We start from the raw sequence: 18,610 nt of genomic DNA on the forward strand, positions 1-18,610 counted from the left end.
TAGGCAGGAAAGTAGTTCCTCTATCCTTAGCCCAACAAGGTGCTGAACCAACTTCTGGTGCAGCCTATGGGACTGCCTAAGAGACTATTCCACCAGTTGGAGTTCAGTGCATGGTAGCTCCACTCCTCTTGCCTGCAGTCCAGTCTCCCTACATGTCCCCTCCTGTATATAGGAGAGGTGACTGCAGTAATACATAGTGCTCTAAGACACCCTGGTACAATAGAGGAATCTACCACTTGCCTTTCTGGCCAGCTGTGCTTCCCCTTTGTACTGGCAGGTGACCAGAATCTGGTCCCATATGTTTAAAGAGACTGAGCTGAAGTGACTACTAAACTTTACTTTTATAATTCACAAGTTTTGCAAATGTACAACCTTAACTCTGCATTCAGTGCATTTACAAGTTGTAGATTATCATGCGTTAACTGGTTGGTCCCACATATCGTCTCAATAGAAGTTGAAGGTATTTAGCAGCTCCTGAGCGGAACACTCAGGTCCTCACAGTACCAGGTATTTAGCTGTCAGAAATAAAAAGGGACCTGTCTTGAGCTGGATTTCCTGTTGATGACCGAGGTTTATCTTGTCTGTATTTCAGTTTTCTAAATCCATGGTACTAGATGCATACAGTGAGTATGTAAATAACTTCAGCACAGCAGTGGGGATTCTCAAGAAAACATGTGCCACGAAACCTGCCTTTTTAGATTTTTTGAAGGTGAGTGCACTTTGGCTTGAAAGAAAGCTGAAAAAACTGGGATAGCACAAGATACTTTAGGGAAAAATTTGGCCATATGATATGTACATTCTGATGAAATTTAAAGGGAACAAAATTCACCCACAGTTCTAGTAGAGAAGAAGGATAACATGATTTTAGCTCCAAGGGGTATTTTGTGCAGATTAGGGATGTTAAATATCGAGTGTTTGATTAGGGATTTAGCACACATCCCATTCTGCTTTTAAATGTTAAATCTGACCACCTGTACAGGGGATACACAAAGATAAACTTTGCACATCTTTAATGTATTTGTTTAAAAATAAAAAAACCCCAAGAGGCATATTGTGGACCACTTTACCAAATGCCACAGGGTCTATGCAGAGCTACCGTAGTCTTGTTTTTGTAACTGCGGCATCCATTAAAAATAATAGCAGAGGCTAACATGCCTGTATATGAGGACATCATTGTCTCAATACAAACTTGCTTTTGGAATCGTTCCATTTTTATTAGTGATTGTTATCGCCTCATAATCATCAGTGCATCAGAATTTACTCAATAATCTCAACAGCCCCTTATTTAAAAAGGCTACTTTTCCCTTCTCTTAGACATCAGTTCATGAGATTCTCTTTCCCTGTTGCATGCATCAGAAGTTAACTATGTGACTTAATAGTCAAAATATATAAAAGCCGGACACTTGGGCTACGTCTATACTGCTTCCTTCTTGCACAAAAGCCTATGCAAATGATGCACAGATTAGCATATTGCCATGCTTCATTTGCATAATTAATATGGGGCCATTTTTGCGCAAAAAGGAGCTGTGTTAGACGGCTTCTTTTTGCGCAAAACTCCCCTATTGCGTGAGAGCCGTTTTTCCTGAAAAAATGGGGAAGAATGGCTCTCGTGCAAGAGAGAGGTTTTGCGCAAAAAGGAAACACGGAAGGCACTGTGCATATGAGACATCTCTTCCAAGACCCTGATCTCTCCCTGCTTCTCTCTGTCAGCTATGCATGTGTGTTTACTTCTGCCCAACTCTGCCCTGTTGACATGCATGTTTCCCTGTTGACATGGGATGTTTACCTGAGTTAGGACAGCAGACTCAGGACCATAATCTGTTCAGGCAAAATTGAGGGTTTTAGAGAGTGAGAGCAAGGGAGTCACATGAATAGTTGCAGGTTAGTATTGTAGTGATGTGCACCAATGTCAGCAGCACTTGAGCTGCTCAACATATATTAGCATTTCCAAATGCAAATAAATATTTGCCAGAAGCTGACAATGGGTGACAGGGGATGGATTATTTGGTGATGTTCTGTTCATTTCCCCTGAAGCATCTGGCATTGTCCACTGCAAAAAGACAGGATACTAGGCTACATGGTCTGATACAGTATGGCTATTCTTATGTTCTTATGATTTTTCCCCTGGCTTTGGACCAACTACACACTGTTCAAAAATATCAGCATTTTGAAAAAAAACCTTTATTTGTCGTCAAGCTGTAATTAAGTATCTTCCTAAAATATTCCAAAGTTCTCCTCCTGAATTTGTAGAGAACAAACAAAATGATAAATCTCTTTTTAGTCCTTTCCTGTGGGGAACTTTGATGTTATATACCGGTAACTATGGACTTTGCATTGTGTTTGCATTGTGTTTTCATAGCCTTAAAATTACAAGGATTTTTCCTAGATGTTCTCTTTTAAAATACCAACACACATTAATAAATATACAAATGTAGAATTGCATCATTTGGTAGGGTTTTACCCCAGCACCCACAACACAGAGCAACTACAGTAGAAGATCCTGACCCAATAAAGCACATACTCACATAGTTAATGTAAGGCATAGAACAAGTCAATGGGAATACTTGAATGCTTAAAATTAGCGCACGCTTAAATCCGTTGTCTAACCAATTAGAGACATTTCATCTGAAGAAGTGGGTTGTGCCCTCAAAACCTCATGATACTATCTATATTTTTGTTAGTCTCTAAGGTGCTATGGGACCAATAATTTTTTAAGTTTATTCAAGTAGAGATGTGTTCATTTCACACAGAATTTAGTTTCCCATTTCCACTACTTTTATATTGTTGGGATTTGACCCTTCTCTAGTTTTTGAGGAAGAAGTTTTCTTTCTTTACATTTTCCAGCATGGCAATTTTTCACAGTAAGATTTGTCTCGGAGTATGTTTGTGCAGTGGCACTATTTTGAGATAAGATCCGTTATCCCAAAATGGCGTTGTGCATATCTTAACAACATGCCTGTTATTTTGAAATAAATTCGAAATAATGGTTGTCTTATTCCAACTTCCTGTAAACCTCACTGCATGAGGAATAAGGAAGAGACCAGAATAGTGCTCTGTTTCTAAATTTTGGCACTGTATAGACAGAGCCAAATTTCAAAATAAGCTATCTTGAAATAAGCTATGTAATTAGCATAGTTCAAATTGAGTAGCTTATATCAAGTTACGCATGACTGTGTAGTCGTAGCCCTCAGAAGCCTAACTAATACTTCTAAATTAGGCTGTGAAATCTTTGTTGTATTCCTGGTACAATGTTGTTGATATAAACAAATGTTGGCAAAAAGAAATCTTGGCAGAAAATGTTCATTTTCTGAAAGGTAATGATAGAAATCTACTAACACAAGCAAATTCAGTGACTTTCTCATTTCAGCAATGCCAGGAGTTGAGCCCTGATAGAATTACACTCTATGGTTTAATGATGAAACCCATACAGCGCTTTCCCCAGTTCATTCTTCTGCTTCAGGTAAATAATGTTCACCAATGAGGCTTAGCTAATAAATGCCCCTTTTTTTATTCGTTCTTACTATTCATCCTTTTTGTTGATTTTGTGGTATCTATGTTGTACGGCAGTAATATATTTACATGAGAACTGTTGTAGAGTTTTGGGATCAAATAAGTGAAAAATTTGTAATAAAATCTTTGAAAGTACCTTTCTTTGTTTGCTTCAAGTCAGCTTGGAAGTAATTTTTTTTGTTGGTAACTTTTCAGAAAGACAAAAAAGTTTTAGAAAAAATCACCTTGAATCGCCTTAACAAAACTTCTTCAATCCAAAATGTTTTTCGGGATTTTTTATATTTAAATTGTTAAAATAAAAGTGAGATGAAAAATCAGAATAAAAAGTCATTTCAAATCAGAATTTGTTTTGAAAATGTTAAAATGAAACTTTTTGGCTTCCTTTTTTTGGGGAGAAGTGGGGGGGGGGGGAGGCGGGGAGGAGATTCTTTCCTTTTAGTTTTTGTTTTTTTAACCTTGACAGTTTGGGAAAGCTGACACACATTCTCCAGTATTTTGGGTCAATCTTAAATTCTATTTGTAAGCAAAAAAAATTATCTGAAAAATATTGTTCAACTCTAGAAATTCATAATTTGGCTATTTGACCTATTTAATGGATCGACTGTGGGAAAATGTTGCTAGAGCATGGTACTTTATTTCTGTGGGTCAATAAATATTTCTTTAGGTATCCCTGATTCAAAACCAATTATCTCATATATTTATATGTAGCTGTTCTCATTTTAAAGAGCAGAATACTACTTTCAGATAAGGGACAATCGTACTGTGGAGAATGTAACAACCGATCAGACAACCTTGTCGAGAGTGTTGTTTATTTTGCTCCAGGAACAAAGAATTTAGACTAAAAGTATTTTAAAATAATCATCCACAGCATATCTGTCTCACCCAAATGTTTGTCATCTTCTGATGGCACTATACACAGGCATAGCATCTTCACAGCAGATGCCTTTGTACTTGCCTGTATCCTGTGAACACCTCAAAGCTTTTTGAGAAGGTATTTCTTCGTTGACTACTGGAATTCTTTCGATCTTTTTGACTCCCAGCCTTTTTGGTAGCCTGGCACTGTCTCTTAACAAGCCTTAGGTGATTTCAGGGAAGTGGCATAACCTCAGACTTCCTGTTTTCTTCCTCTTTGTTTCTCCTTACAATCCCTTAGCAAACATAATTGTACATTGATCATCCCAATAACTGAGTCAACATGCAGTATTATTAAATTATTACAGAGCAGCTCCAATTCTGTCCCACAAGTCATTATCAGTTGGTTAATTGCTTCTGTGTGTCATGGAAGAAGACTGATTTGGGGATGGTATACTATGTGCAAGGGTTGAATGAAGACTAAGGATAGCTGAGGGAAGTAGTTCACAAGTGTGTAGACAGGGTAGCATTACAAATGCAGCAGAGGAAATGGGCAATTTGATAAGAAATAATAGTGTGTACACAGGCATGCCAGATAATTGTTGGCAAATGGAAACATCATGTTCAAATGGTTTCAGTTTGTGCCTCAAATATGGAAATATTTATAAATTATTTCAAGATCCAAGGAGCAGGCACTATTTCTTCTGTTGTATTTCCTACAGTACTGAGCACATTATTAGCATTTAATAAATAATAATGATAATGATGAGAGATATTTTTAGTGTGACATTACGTTAAATTAAAGGTTGGGAAATTTTCTCAGGGTCATTGGATACAGGTATTTGCATATTTAAATGCATGTTAATTTTCAATGTCGTTTCTTTAATGTCGTTTGTGTCTTTTGTACTTTTCTTCAGTTTAAACTCCCTTTTCCTTACATACTTTCTGAAAATAAGCTGTTTATTTTTCAGGTCAAGATATTTTTAAAGAGCCTTTAGAATACTCAGCCAATCAATGATCCAATTAGCTGAAGATTCCAACATGCTCTATTGTGTCATTAGTAATTAATGGCATTGAGCTTATTCTTAAGTAATTTTCAGTTTCAAGCAGCAATGCCTTAACTTTAGACAGAAGTTTACAATACTATGTACTGTCTTTAACTTATACCTCATAAATTATATCTGTGCTCCTTTTTTTTAGGATATGTTGAAAAATACTATAAAAGGACATCCTGACAGGCTGCCACTACAGATGGCTCTTACAGAACTTGAAACGTTGGCAGAGAAATTAAATGAAAGGAAAAGAGATGCAGATCAGCGCTGTGAAATAAAGCAAATCGCAAAAGCCATGAATGAACGTTATTTGAACAAGGTTGGGACAGAAGAACATTTATGCTGTGGGAGCTAATACATTGCTGATTTCATATCACCTTCTTTTGGGTAGCTAGTTGAGTGGCAACCCAGTCTGCATTCCTTTGTGTGGTTGTTCTATTTAAAGCACAGGCAGATTTGGAAGACAGAATGGTTGGAAAATGTAAGATACCACCATGAAAATATAGGCCCACTGGCCAAAACCACCAGCTGCTGTGGGTACAGGATTGTGTGTCAAATGCTACAGCCTAGCAGAAGTACTTGCAGCTCACTGGTGTTCTATGACCAGATAAAGGGAGAATGCTAATTCCTTATCCCACTTCATACCTTCACATAGACCCTCTGTGCAAGAACATATTAATCTACCTTCATGCCAGGATCCACGATTTTGCCCTATAGGCAGTGAAAAGAATGTAAAGACTTGGTTCTTCCCTATAATATTTCAGTCAGGCAAAGCAGTTTCAGATGTACTGACAGATGCATCCAATAGCTTTCTTATTTTAAGTGTCTGCCTGTACTATTGAATTATTTGGATGGTAACACAGAAATAGCTTAATGAGAATGGTGAGATATAGTTAAAAGGAACAGAGACCGGAACAACCATTTTGGCTTTTGTTATATTTGTATATGAATTGGCAGGGGCAGATGACTGTTTTGTGGGGCCCAGGCAGCATAACTCCGCGGGCCCCCCCCCTTTGCCTTGGCGCATGCGCCTTGACGCCATGCGCATGCGCGGTGGCGCTACAGCGCATGCGCAGGGCTTTTTTAAGCGCGGGGCCCGGGGCGGCCGCCCCGTTTGCCCTGCCCTATGTTCGCCCCTGTGAATTGGCTAATAACTCTATCGCCTATGAATTACTGTATGATGCCTCTGTTACTGTGCATCATAGATGCCTCTGTTCTTTCTGGAAAATGTGGCCTCACATACCTAAATTACTGCTTATTCAGATTTATTCTCTTTAGTACATCTCTATAGGTTGGTGAGCACCTAGATCTATTCTGAAGATAAAAATGTGGACTGCACCTCATATTTTTCTCAAGTAGTGTAGAAAGTCATCTCAGTTTTCTGGAGGGGAAATAGTCCCCCAAAGCATATGCATTTCTATGCCTTTTGCATAATTAAGACTTTTTTTTAAAGTACAGGCAGTCCCCGACTTACGCGGATCCGACTTATGTCGGATCCACACTTACGAACGGGGCTTTCTCACCCCGGAAGTTGGGGTGAGAAAGCCCCGTTCGTAAGCTGCTCCGGTGCCCCTGGTCTGCTGGAGACCGTCTCCAGCAGACCAGGGGCACCGGGCGGGTTCCCGCGCTTCTGAGGCTTTGCCAGAGCAAAGCCTCAGAGGCGCGGGGAACCGCCGCTGCTGCTGCTTCAATCTGGGTTCCTGTGGTCTGCTGGGGACCGTCCCCAGCAGACCACAGGCACCCAGATTGAAGCGGCAGCAGCGGCGGTTCCCCGCGCCTCTGAGGCTTTGCTCTGGCAAAGCCTCAGAGGCGCGGGACCCCCCCGCGGCTGCGGCTTCAGTCCGGGAGCCTGTGGTCTGCTGGGGACCGTCCCCAGCAGACCACAGGCTCCCAGACTGAAGCCGCAGCCGCGGCGGGATCCCTCGCCTCTGAGGCTTTGCCAGAGCAAAGCCTCAGAGGCGCGGCACCCCGCTGCCGCTGCGGCTCTGCTCCCCGTGTCCCTGGTCTGCTGGGGGGGGGGAGCGCAGCTAGTGTGCTCCCCCCCCCCCAGCAGACCAGGCTTTTGTTTTGGACTCTGGGGCAGAGCAGCTGGGGCACTGCCGATTGGTCCTGCAGCGCCCGCTCTGGGCACTACTGGACCAACCCGGCAGCACCCCAGCTGCTCTGCCCCAGGTCCTGATTCAGCCGCTGCTGGTCAGTTTCAGCAGCGGCTGAATCAGGACACCTGGGGCAGAGCAGATGGGGTGCTGCTGGGTTGCTCCAGTAGTGCTGAGGAGCGGCGCTACTGGAGCAACCCAGCAGCACCCCAGCTGCTCTGCCCCAGGCGTCCCCAAGTCAGCTTCTACTGAAACTGACCAGCGCTGACTACAGGAAGCCCCAGGCAGAGTTGCTCTGCCCCGAGCTTCCTGGAATCAGCTGCTGATCAGTTTCAGCAGCAGCTGACTTGGGGACGCCTGGGGTTCTTAAGTTGATTCTGTATGTAAGTCAGAACTGGCGGTCAGTTTCAGCAGTGTCTGAATCTGGACGCCAGTTCCGACTTACATACAGATTCAACTTAAGAACAAACCTACAGTCCCTATCTTGTACGTAACCCGGGGACTGCCTGTAGTACATTTATCAGAATATTGGGATAAGCATGGATGTATTTTATTTACCTATATAGCCAGGTGGTTAAAAATTGAGTTGTGTCCTGACAGCATTGGCAGGGCTGCGTCTGGACCATTGGTTCCAGATACTGCGGAGGTAAAGGATTAACCTACGTTTTTAAACCTTTCCTCCTATGGGCATGTCTTTACTCACTATGGAGATTGATCTCTTGGGGTTTGATTTAGCGGGTCTAATAAGGACCCACTAAATTGACTCCAGTATTCCATTGACTCCAGTACTCCACCAGGTTTGAGGACTAAGGGATGTTGATGGAGAATTTTTTCCATCTGACCTCCCAAAGTATAGTCGCCACGGATACGCTACTCACATAGCTGGAGTTGCGTATTTTAGGTCGACTTTCTCCCTTAGTGTAGACCTGGCCTATGTATATATCTTGTATACTGCACTGTAGCTTTTCTAAACAGCAACATGATGATCATCAATATGTAGTTAAAAGAGTTAAACCCAGAGATAAATTGCATGCTTTGGGGACAGGGGAGAGCAGGGCTATGCGGAGAAATACCACCTCAGTGGGAGTTCCAAGTGACATTGTGCTATTGTACATTACAGCTTTGTGATATTCAGTGGGAGCATGTGTATTGGTGCTTTCCTCAACTGCTAGTCAGCTCTGTAGCCTAGTGGAGGCAGTGAGACTAGCCATTACCCTGCCTCCTCCTGTTCCTTCTTGCCCCTTGGGGTGAGCAAATGTGACTAGAAGGGAGGAGTAAAGAGCAAGGAATTGAGCAAGTACCCAGTTCCCATTTTCTGCCAGAGTGGTGAAAAGGGGACTTCATGTAAATGGGAATCAGGCTTTAAGAGTTTGAGACAATGAATCCATGTCCTTAAATCCATCTATAAACACTTTTAAAACAGAATAGAATAAAGCATCCTATCAGATTTGCTTCTATTCTTGCAGTGGGTGATGTCTATGTTATTAATATGTTGATCATTTTAAAACTCCAGTTACTTAGCAGTGGAAACAGATACCTAATACGTACGGATGATATGATAGAAACAGTTTACAGCGAGAAAGGAGAAATTGTCAAAACCAAAGAACGACGACTCTTCATGCTGAATGATGTATTGATGTGTGCAACAGTGAGCTCACGGTAAGGCTCACTTCACACTGTTTGAACTTATCACTTGGAAACTTGACCAAAGGATGAATGGACTTTAACCATAGATACTAGTTTCTATACATTGCAATTGTAAATGTGCCAGTACTTTTGTTATAATTCTTATCTCCTGATTGCATTAGAAAGAACTAAGATAACCCCTAGAAAAAAGTACACAGATAGAATCAATACATTCAGTTATTGGTGCGAGTTGGCCTGTAGTGAAGATTTGATGACAGAGTGTCTTAGTGCACTAACTCCTCTACTCTGAAAATCTGAGCCTTGATCTTGACTTAGTCCTGATCTACACTACCATGGTCCATCAGTCTAAGTCACGCAGCATCAGGTATGTGAATAATGTAGCTTATGTCAATGTACTTAGATCTACTTACCTCAGTGTCTTCACTATAGAGAGTTGATGGCAGACACTCTCTCATCAAGTCTGCCTCTGCTTCTTGTTCTGGTGAAGTAACAGAGTCGACAGGAGAACGCTCAACGATTAATTTGTCGCACCTGTACTAGATGCAATAAATTGATCCTCGCTGGATTGATTACTGCTGGTTGATCTGGCGGGTAGTGCAGACATGCCTTTAGATCGGGATGAGTAATCATTTTTGATGGCGGGGGGCAGGGCGGCAGTCCAAGAATTTGGTACGTGGTCAAGGGCTGCACTTTTCCATGATATTAATGGAAGGTGTGGGGTCTGAAATGGAGGTTGGGTGCAGGTGTGGGGAGGAGGTGTGGGGTCTGAAATGGAGGTTGGGTGCAGAAGGGAGCTTGGGGTATGGAACTGGGGAGCAGTATGGGGTGTGGGATCTGGCAGGGAGTTTGGATGTAGGAGGGGGTTGTGATCTGGTGCAAGAGTCTGTGGTGCAGGAGGGGGTGCAAGATCTGGAAGGGGATATGAGTGCAGGAGAGAATCCTGACCTGGAGCGGGGGTATAGGAGGGAGTGCAGGGTCTGGGAGGGGATTGTGATCTGCGGAAAGGGTACAGGGAGGGTGCATGAGTTTGGGCTGTGAGTTAGGGTAGAGGGTCTGGGAGAGGGTGTGGGTGAAGGAGAGGATTCGGACGTGGAGAACAGGTGCAAGAGGGAGTGCAGGGTCTGGGAGGGGGGATAGGTGCAGGAACAGGGATGCAGAGGGTTTGGGATCCGTGGGGTAGGAGTGCCGAAGTGGGACAGAGTTTTGGGTTATGTGTGGTAGAGGTTCAGGGGGACAGAGGGTTGGGGGAAGGAGAAACTGGGGTGCCAGAGGCAGGCTGAGGCTTGGAGGTGCTTCCCTGGGCATCCCCCAGCTAGCATCCCAGCAGGTCTCTCAGCCGCGTTCCCTGCCTGTCCTGTCCCCCACATGTGCTCAGAGCAGCCATCTGCAGGGGCCATGTGTGCTGCTCTGAACACTGCAGGCCTGTGGGGGAAGAGGAAAGAGGTACTTCAAACTGGCAGCTTCCATTGGTCAGAATCGGCCAATGGGAACTAGAAGATTGTGCTGGGAGTGGGGGCTATGAGAGAAGTGGGTATGTGGGGAGCCTGGCTGATGCGCCCACTGGGCCACATGCTGGATCCGACAGCTTGGCCCACATTCTGTATTTTGCCTGTCCCTGCTTTAAGTGATGGGTGAAAGTGAGTTTATATGAGCTCAGTCTGGTGTTGATTCCCTATGTGCATTTGTGCGCGCACACAACTATAATTTGGGTTTACGGCTTAAAAATTTAAAAAAGTGAAAGAAATGTTGCATCATTGGAGTCAATAACAAGCCTCCCATTAACATGATCTGTGCCACATTTTTACCATTGAAGCCTAAAACTAAAGGATTAAAATTGTGATGCTTAGAAAAAGATATCATTTGCATAGTGCTTTATGTTTTGTTGCTGGATATAACATGTACTTAGCCTATCAATTTCATGTGTGCAAAGGTCTCACACATTTTAATATATTGGTTGTATTGTAATTTTTTCCCTTTTTGTATGGGTGTATGCTGACAGAGAATATACAGACGGACCCTTTCTTTCTTTCTTTCTTTCTTTCTTTCTTTCTTTCTTTCTTTCTTTCTTTCTTTCTTTCTTTCTTTCTTTCTTTCTTTCTTTCTTTCTTTCTTTCTTTCTTTCTTTCTTTCTTTCTTTCTTTCTTTCTTTCTTTCTAAATCTTTTCTAAATTCTTTCTTTCTCCCGCTTCTGAGGCTTTGCTGTGGCAAAGCCTCAGAAGTGCGGGAACCCGCCGCTGCTGCAGGTTTGCTCGCGGTGCCCCTGGTCTGCTGGGGACCGTCTCCAGCAGACCAGGGGCACCGCGAGCAAACCCGCCGGGGCTGCGGCTTTGCTCCCGATGCCCCTGGTCTGCTGGAGACGGTCCCCAGCAGACCAGGGGCACCGGGAGCAGCTTTTCTCGCCCCTGAGGTCGAGGTGGCTGACCGCTGCCTGTGAGCTCCGGGGCGAGAAAGTCCCGTTCGTAAGTGCGGATCCGACATAAGTCGGATCCGCGTAAGTCGAGGACTGCCTGTACCATAAAGTATTTCTTACCTATTTTGCTTATTTTAATCTTACTAGTGCTATCTTAAATGATATAAACAAGTGAAAAGTGACCTTTAATAACACCTTGCTCTTCAGACATTCACAAGCTATTATGCTATAAACCAGAAATTGTGATTGTTGTTCTTTCCCTTTTATTCAGCTCCTCAGTCACACCTTTCTTATGATTCACTGAGAGAAAAATGTTTTCTTAATTTTGAGGCAGTTTTGGGTTTGCTATTAAGGTGACTGTTACATTAATCACAAACAACACTCCTTTTCCTGTGGGATAGACACTTAGGACCCTGCTAAGTTGTCTGATTTGGTACACAAATACTGTGGTGATTTGTTACCACAGAAAAAGATGTCTTCTTGAAATGTACAGGGTTATTTTTTCCTCTAGCAGTTCAGAATAGAACTTGTTCTCAGACGTTCCCCACCCACGCCTTTTCCATAATAAAGTGTTTGTAAAGGCTTTACTCATGCCAACAATAGAGTTTTCCACCTCCTTCCGCATTCCTTAAAGATAGATCCAGCTGCAAGCTGTGCATTCTGATCAGGATCCATACCATTCTACAGGTTTGAGGTGTCCAGATCTGGAGACATTTTAAAACTAGAAAGGATCATTAGAATAATTTAGTTTGACCTCCTACAAAACACTAGCCATAGAATTCTGTTTATGATTCCTGCATCCAGTCCATATGTTCTGGCTGAGATAGAGCTTATATTTTATTATATCTTTTTCTATCTTCTAATTTGCCTTACATACTGATATAGAGAGAGAATCTAGGAGAGGTAATATCTTTTGTTGGACCAACTTCTGTTGGTGAAAGAGACACACACAGTCTTCTTGAGGTCTAGCTACAACAAATAAGTCTCTTGATTCCAACAAAAGCGTGACTGCCCTTAGTTAGCTGCACACCTAACATCAGAACTGTGAGGCTGTTCTCAGTAACTTCTTTCCTTGATCTGTTATTTGGCCATTTCTAAATTCTATGCTTCAACTGTGCTTGCCTTCAATCAAACATTTCTTTTAATGTCTCTCTTGTACTCTGTAATTACAGTTATAGAGATCTGACCAAATGAATGAACCAAAGGAAAATGGGTATGTCACATTCTGGGGTTCAGTCCTGACTGTTGAGAGATTGTGTTACCATTTGCGCTGTAACCTTCGTTGGGTCACTACGATTTGTTGCTGCAGCTACCAACCTGAGCCCCAGACAAATAACCAAACAGCATGCAGATCATGCTAAGTAACTGTGTGTGCAGCTAGCCAGCAATATTTCAGTCACACTCTAGGGTGTGACCCCAACTTGCAGGGTGACCCCAACACACTCTTCCATTTCTAATTTTTTCCCTATGTGTTCTGCATTGTCCAGCAGACAGTGGACAGTTCAGATATTAGAGGTTCATTGCCCTTGTAAGGAATCAATATTTAACTGTTTGTTTTTTTATTGGAGTTACCCAGACAGTTCAGTTTAAACACAACTGGTTTAGTTTTGATTTAAAAATAACACAGGTTTTTTAACTACAGAGAGAGAGATTTTAAGTGAGTACAAGTATAAGGCATTGAAGTCAGAAACAGTTACATCAGAAATAAAGATAAAATGCTTTCTAGTGGCTAACACTAAACTAGACTTCATTCAAGATGAAATTCTCACCACCAGCTCCAAGAAACATTGCTAACCAAAATCACAATACAGGATCCCCCAATTCCCAATGTTAAAGAGCTGATTCCTTTGTCGTCTTAAGTGAAAGAGTGTGAATTTGTAATGTGTTTTCCTAAGGGTTACTCTTAGATAAAATACCTTCCTACTGTGAGGATGGAGACATGGAGTCTTGTGATGAAAATAGTTTCCATTTTGTCATCTGTTAAAATGCAGATCGATCTGTTCCATTTCCAAAAAATAATCACTTGACAGATGGTGCCAATTAATGTTGATAGCACCTGACTAGAAGGATTAGTTTGCCTTTGAAGAACAGGTTTATTCTTCTTGTACATTTCAGTCCTAATTTCATTGCATGTGCATAACTTTATGCATAATCAAGCTCACAGAGAAATAACACTCAATAAGTTTCTTCATCTCATTCCACTGCGGCGGAGGGTGAGATTGCCAATCTTACAAAAAATAAGCAAGCAAGATTTTGTTGGACCTGTGCTGACAAGTTAGTCAATCATGAGGTGCAGGACTTCTGGACAGATGGCCCTGACCTCCAGCAAATCTGGAGAGATCTATAGGTTTTGTAGATCATCCTCTTTCCTGATTTGCAAAGGAACTACAGTGCAGATAGAATCCGCTTTCTGCCCCTCTAGCCAAATCTCTCCCATCCATGATTTTTTTGGCACATCTGTTGATGGGATTCAGCAGGTGAGAGGAGACAAGGATAATCTCCTTTTGCTCAAACACACCCCATGCATATTGCTGTGTTTTCTTCCTACTATTTATGGAAGCAGAAAGCAGAATCTGGACCAGGATATGGAAAATATGTTGTCCTTTAATAAAAAAAAAAAAGCAACTTGAGGATTACCCCAATTGTGAGGGGAATCCCTATAAAAGGTGGAATTCATTGATAGGAGAGTATTGGTTTATTCCTGAGAATAACTTCAGACTAAACAGAATTGCAGTTTACACATTCCAGTACTTTAAAACAATCTAGGTTTTCATTTAATGGCACTGTGAAGCAGTTTTACTATCACCAGACTTCAGTGTATTTATGCACTATTTACCTGGCATTGCTTGGATCCTTAACTCTAATACGTTTTGGTTTTTTTCATTTAAATCATTGTTTGGGGATGGAGCTGGGAATGCATGGTTAAGTATGCAGGCTGTCTGAGGGAGAGAGGACAGCCCCAGCCCTCTCTCACTGCAGCAGCTTGGGGCCAACTGGGAAGCGCCTGTTCATGACCACTGCAGCAGGCAAAGCCATGAGAGGGCTGCATGTCTCCCAGCTGGGGGATAGACACACAGACACACAGACAAAGTTTCTGAAATATATAGTTGATAGCTGACCCTTTCTTCACCCCTGCCCTCTGCTGGCCCAATGGCGTTATAGCTGTCCCAATTTCCATTTTTGGCCCATTGCTGCCCCCTGTGGTCATTCTACAATTTAACTTTTCTCCTACCTTACCTACCCCCCTTTCCATTTTATGAGAAAAAACAAATTCCAGGCACGTCCTGTTGTCTTGGCACAACTAAATCCTGACCTTGCTTTAAGTTATGATAAGAGGAAGCTGCATACCAAATGTGGTGCTCCTAGCTCTTTCTATTTAGGAGGCGTTCTTGAACAAATGGACTCATGAACAGACAGCTAGACTGACAGATGCACATTTCTAAATTATATAGTACTAGTCCAGCCCAGGGGCTGCACAGGCCTCCTCTGCTAGTGTTCCCAGGGCCCAGTGCATACCAAAGCCGGGGGATTGGCCGGGGATTGGGGGAGGTCAGAGGCCTTCCACTAGTGCTCCTCGGGCCCATCCTTGTGGTAAGAGGGGGACTGTGGGGAGGGAGGCCACTCTGGCCTGTTGGCATGGCCTTGCTTGGTGGCCCAGCAGTATTGGGGGGGGGGGGGGAGCTGCCTGTGGCTCCTGGGAGAGATATGGACAGCATAGCCCTGCCCCAGTGGTGCTTGGGGGAGGGGAGCCAGTGGAACTCCTCCTCCCTGCTGCAGTGCTGGAGACAAGGACCGGAGTGAATGGTTTGGGGGCGGGATGGCCATTTAACTGGGCCAGTGGATGGCAAGATGACAAATCCTGTCCAAAGCTGGCCACATCCTTCCAAGTGGTCACTCTGCAGTACCGCTGTCTCCTGTACTTGCTGCCCCTAGTGGTGACTGTGCAGTATCATATTTCTCCAAACAGCTCCCTCCCTTGTTATGGAAAACAATTGAATTCTGGGCACATCTCCTTTTTCAGCCACAACCAAACCCTGACCTTGCTTTAAGTTAGGATAAGAGGAAGTTGCATACCAAATTTGGTGGTCCTAGCTGTTGCTGTTTAGGAGGAGTTCTTGAACAAATGCATTCGCAGACAGATGCCTCTAATATAATGAATTTGAACTCTTATGTTAAGGATATATTAAAGTAGTACTGATTATTTAAAAATGTCAACAAATGCAAATTAGACATCGGTTTGGGATTTCATGCCTATGGAATATAGTCAGTTTGATAAAGGTGACTGACTACAGATTATAGTTAGAATATTAAAATAGTGTGACATTTTTAGTTGTCATCCCGTGGAAAATAAAGGTTTATTTAATATAAAACGTCAGTGAGAACTGGTGGAGCATTGTCAAGGTAAGTGGAAAATTGTAGATTTTTCAGATACTCCCCGTAAATTACAAATTTCAGAGTACAAAAGGCATATTACTAAAATTTGGGTTTGTCCCACGGCCAGATTAATCCTCACCAGAGATTAATTAATACTTCCGAAATTCTCCATTAGTGGGAGGTGTTTTCTGAAGTGCCCAAACACCTATGAAATTTAATAATGCCATTATTTATCTCTGCTCTTTGCACTGCTTATTACTCATGTAGCACATCTTTAGAGTATATGTTTTTTTCATTTTGTGCTGTGCTCCATGTATTTAGTTGTGACTCTGTCCTATTTTGTTTGGCCAATCATTATGGGCGAGTTCTCTGAATTATGAACAATGGGTTTTTTTTTCCATCTTCAGAGGAAAGAAAAACTTAAATGACATAGTTTTGTGCCAATGCAAGCTGAGGTCAGATGAGGCTCTAATGCTATTTGATCACTGGAAGCAGGGCATTCTCACTAGTCTTCTGAGCTTGAGGTAATGATAGGTAATCCCTGGGGTGATATATTTAGAGACCCTCCCTATTGTGTGTGTTCTAGATGGCTTGCCAGAGCAGACTTGCGTTTATGTAGCTAGGCCTTGCATGGGGTGTGAGCGTGTGTGTATAAAATGACACTACCATGAAAGACATACATGTGCTCATAAAATCAACTATTTATGCATCTTCCAGCTCTTCATATGAAGGCAGTGGCATCATGGCAGCTGGCCTAAGATATTTATTAAAATGGAGTGTGCCACTAGGACAAGTGGAAGTAATAGAATACAGCAGCAGTGAAGGCCAAGGAGAGAACTGCAGATTCCCACCTCAGCACTTGGCCGAGAATGTCATTAACATTAAGCCAAGTAAGTGACAGGCAACATTATTGATGGATTGTACATTCTTATTAAGCCCTTGATTCAGATTTGCATGGGTAATTGAAAGCAAAAACAAAAGTGGTGTGTGTGTGTTCTTGCATTATATACAATAGTTTAAAAAAATTCTAAAAATGCATGAAGTTCTAATCAGGCTTTTGATTTACTATACTACTCCCCTTTATTTGTGCCTCTCTGTGCTGATTATGATTGTAAAATGCAAGACATCAGACTTTCTGGATTGTCCTGCAGCCTCCCTGATTCAGGGCCTTTAAGAGCTTTGGTACCCCCCTGAGTACAGAGCTATAAGAAGATCATGGCTGGTAGGGGAGAAAATCCCTCCAGAGGTGATTGTGAAAAATTTCTGTAACTATTCAGTTCCTGCCCTGTCCTGAGACAGAGGCTTATTTAAAAGCTGGGAAAGAAGGGAGGCACAGAGCATGAGTGAGTACTTCATCTGGGGCAACAAACAGGCAGTCAGGAGACATTGTGTATCCCAAAGAAGCACCTGACCAGCATCTCCAAAACAGAGCTTGTCTGGAGAGAGATTCCAGAGCTTGTCTGGAGAGAGATTCGGTGAGCGGGGTCCATAGCATTCGGTAGTGGGGGATAAAGAGTTGACATCCCTGCTGTCAGCCGACGGTCAGGGCAGTGTGTGTGTGTATGCTTCCGAGAAAAGGTTTAACGTCCGTGTCTTTACTGCTAGGACCGGGGTCCCGTCGCAGAGGGTGGCCAGCAGGCCAACAGACGCCCCGTTATATAGAAAGAGCTTATTACACCTTAGATTTTAACTGCTAGAACACAGGGGTTCCTTCGCAGCGGGCAGCCTGGGAAAGGCTGGAAAGGTGCCCCAACGGATCTTGTCACTTGGGAGTGACACAGATCCAAACGCCCAAGCTCTCCCTATGTCTGTCCCTTTATGACCGGCTGAAGTTCTTTTAAATTGTGCTTGGTTCTGTTACAGCAACTGAAGGAGTCAGGTTAAAGCTTAAACAGTTACAGGTTTATTAAAAGACTTATAAAAGCATATGGTTACAATGGCTATTGCTCTATTTCTTAAATGCTAACAAATACAGATTTTAAAAATGGTTACAAAGAAAATAAAGATAGAAAATAGAAATAATGGTACCAAGTGACAGCTTAATCTTTAAAGAGCTCTAAGTCTATGTATATATATACTTAAACAAAGGACCACATCCAGGTACAATTTTTACCCCTTTCTGTGCCTCTCGACTCCAGCGTGTCAGGCCAGGGCCGGTCTCTCAATTCCTAGGAAAGACGAATACGAGGTGGGCGTCCCCTTGGAACCTCGGGAGATCAAACACCTAACCCGACCAGCAGATAGATGGTAGATTGACACTCAAAGAGAATGCGCTGCTGGACCTATCTTTATACCCCTGGGGGCCCGTATTCTCTTTCTTATCTAAGATGCCGAATTCTACTGGTCCGTTTTGTGGCGCCAGTTCTTACAAGCAAGTTTCAAGTTAATTTACACTTGCAAGAGAGATAACTAAATTGTGAGCACTAGACATTTTTTTACTGGGCGAGAGATTCCTCCCCCCGCGGATGGATGTGTGTTCGTATCAATATGGGTTTGAGTCAGGGGCACTCCTTGGCAGCCTCTTGGTCAGCAATTGGCGTATCTCTGTTTATAGCCATTCACGGTCACACAGCCTGGGCCTTCTGCTCTGTGTGCCCTGTATGCTCCAGGCAAGCAAAAATGGATGTTACAAGGGGATTCCTGTCTGGCTACACCTGCAGAGATCATTC

The 18,610-nt window shown here is 42.9% G+C and overlaps 1 protein-coding gene across 7 annotated transcripts in view; it reads left to right on the top strand.

Moving 5' to 3' along the window:
- The window catches only part of ARHGEF10 (Rho guanine nucleotide exchange factor 10), a 190,385-nt gene that overhangs the window by 70,819 nt on the left and 100,956 nt on the right, over positions 1-18,610 (top strand). For all 7 annotated transcript variants that reach the window (XM_075923594.2, XM_006137773.5, XM_006137774.5 and 4 more), the window contains 5 exons: positions 593-709; positions 3,368-3,460; positions 5,563-5,733; positions 9,024-9,169; positions 16,659-16,831. In XM_075923594.2, the coding sequence (XP_075779709.1) occupies positions 593-709; positions 3,368-3,460; positions 5,563-5,733; positions 9,024-9,169; positions 16,659-16,831 (700 nt within the window). The remainder of the gene's footprint in view (positions 1-592; positions 710-3,367; positions 3,461-5,562; positions 5,734-9,023; positions 9,170-16,658; positions 16,832-18,610) is intronic.

This window comes from Pelodiscus sinensis, chromosome 3, assembly GCF_052426305.1.
Source record: "Pelodiscus sinensis isolate ZL-2025 chromosome 3, ASM5242630v1, whole genome shotgun sequence".
Taxonomy (NCBI): domain Eukaryota; kingdom Metazoa; phylum Chordata; order Testudines; family Trionychidae; genus Pelodiscus; species Pelodiscus sinensis.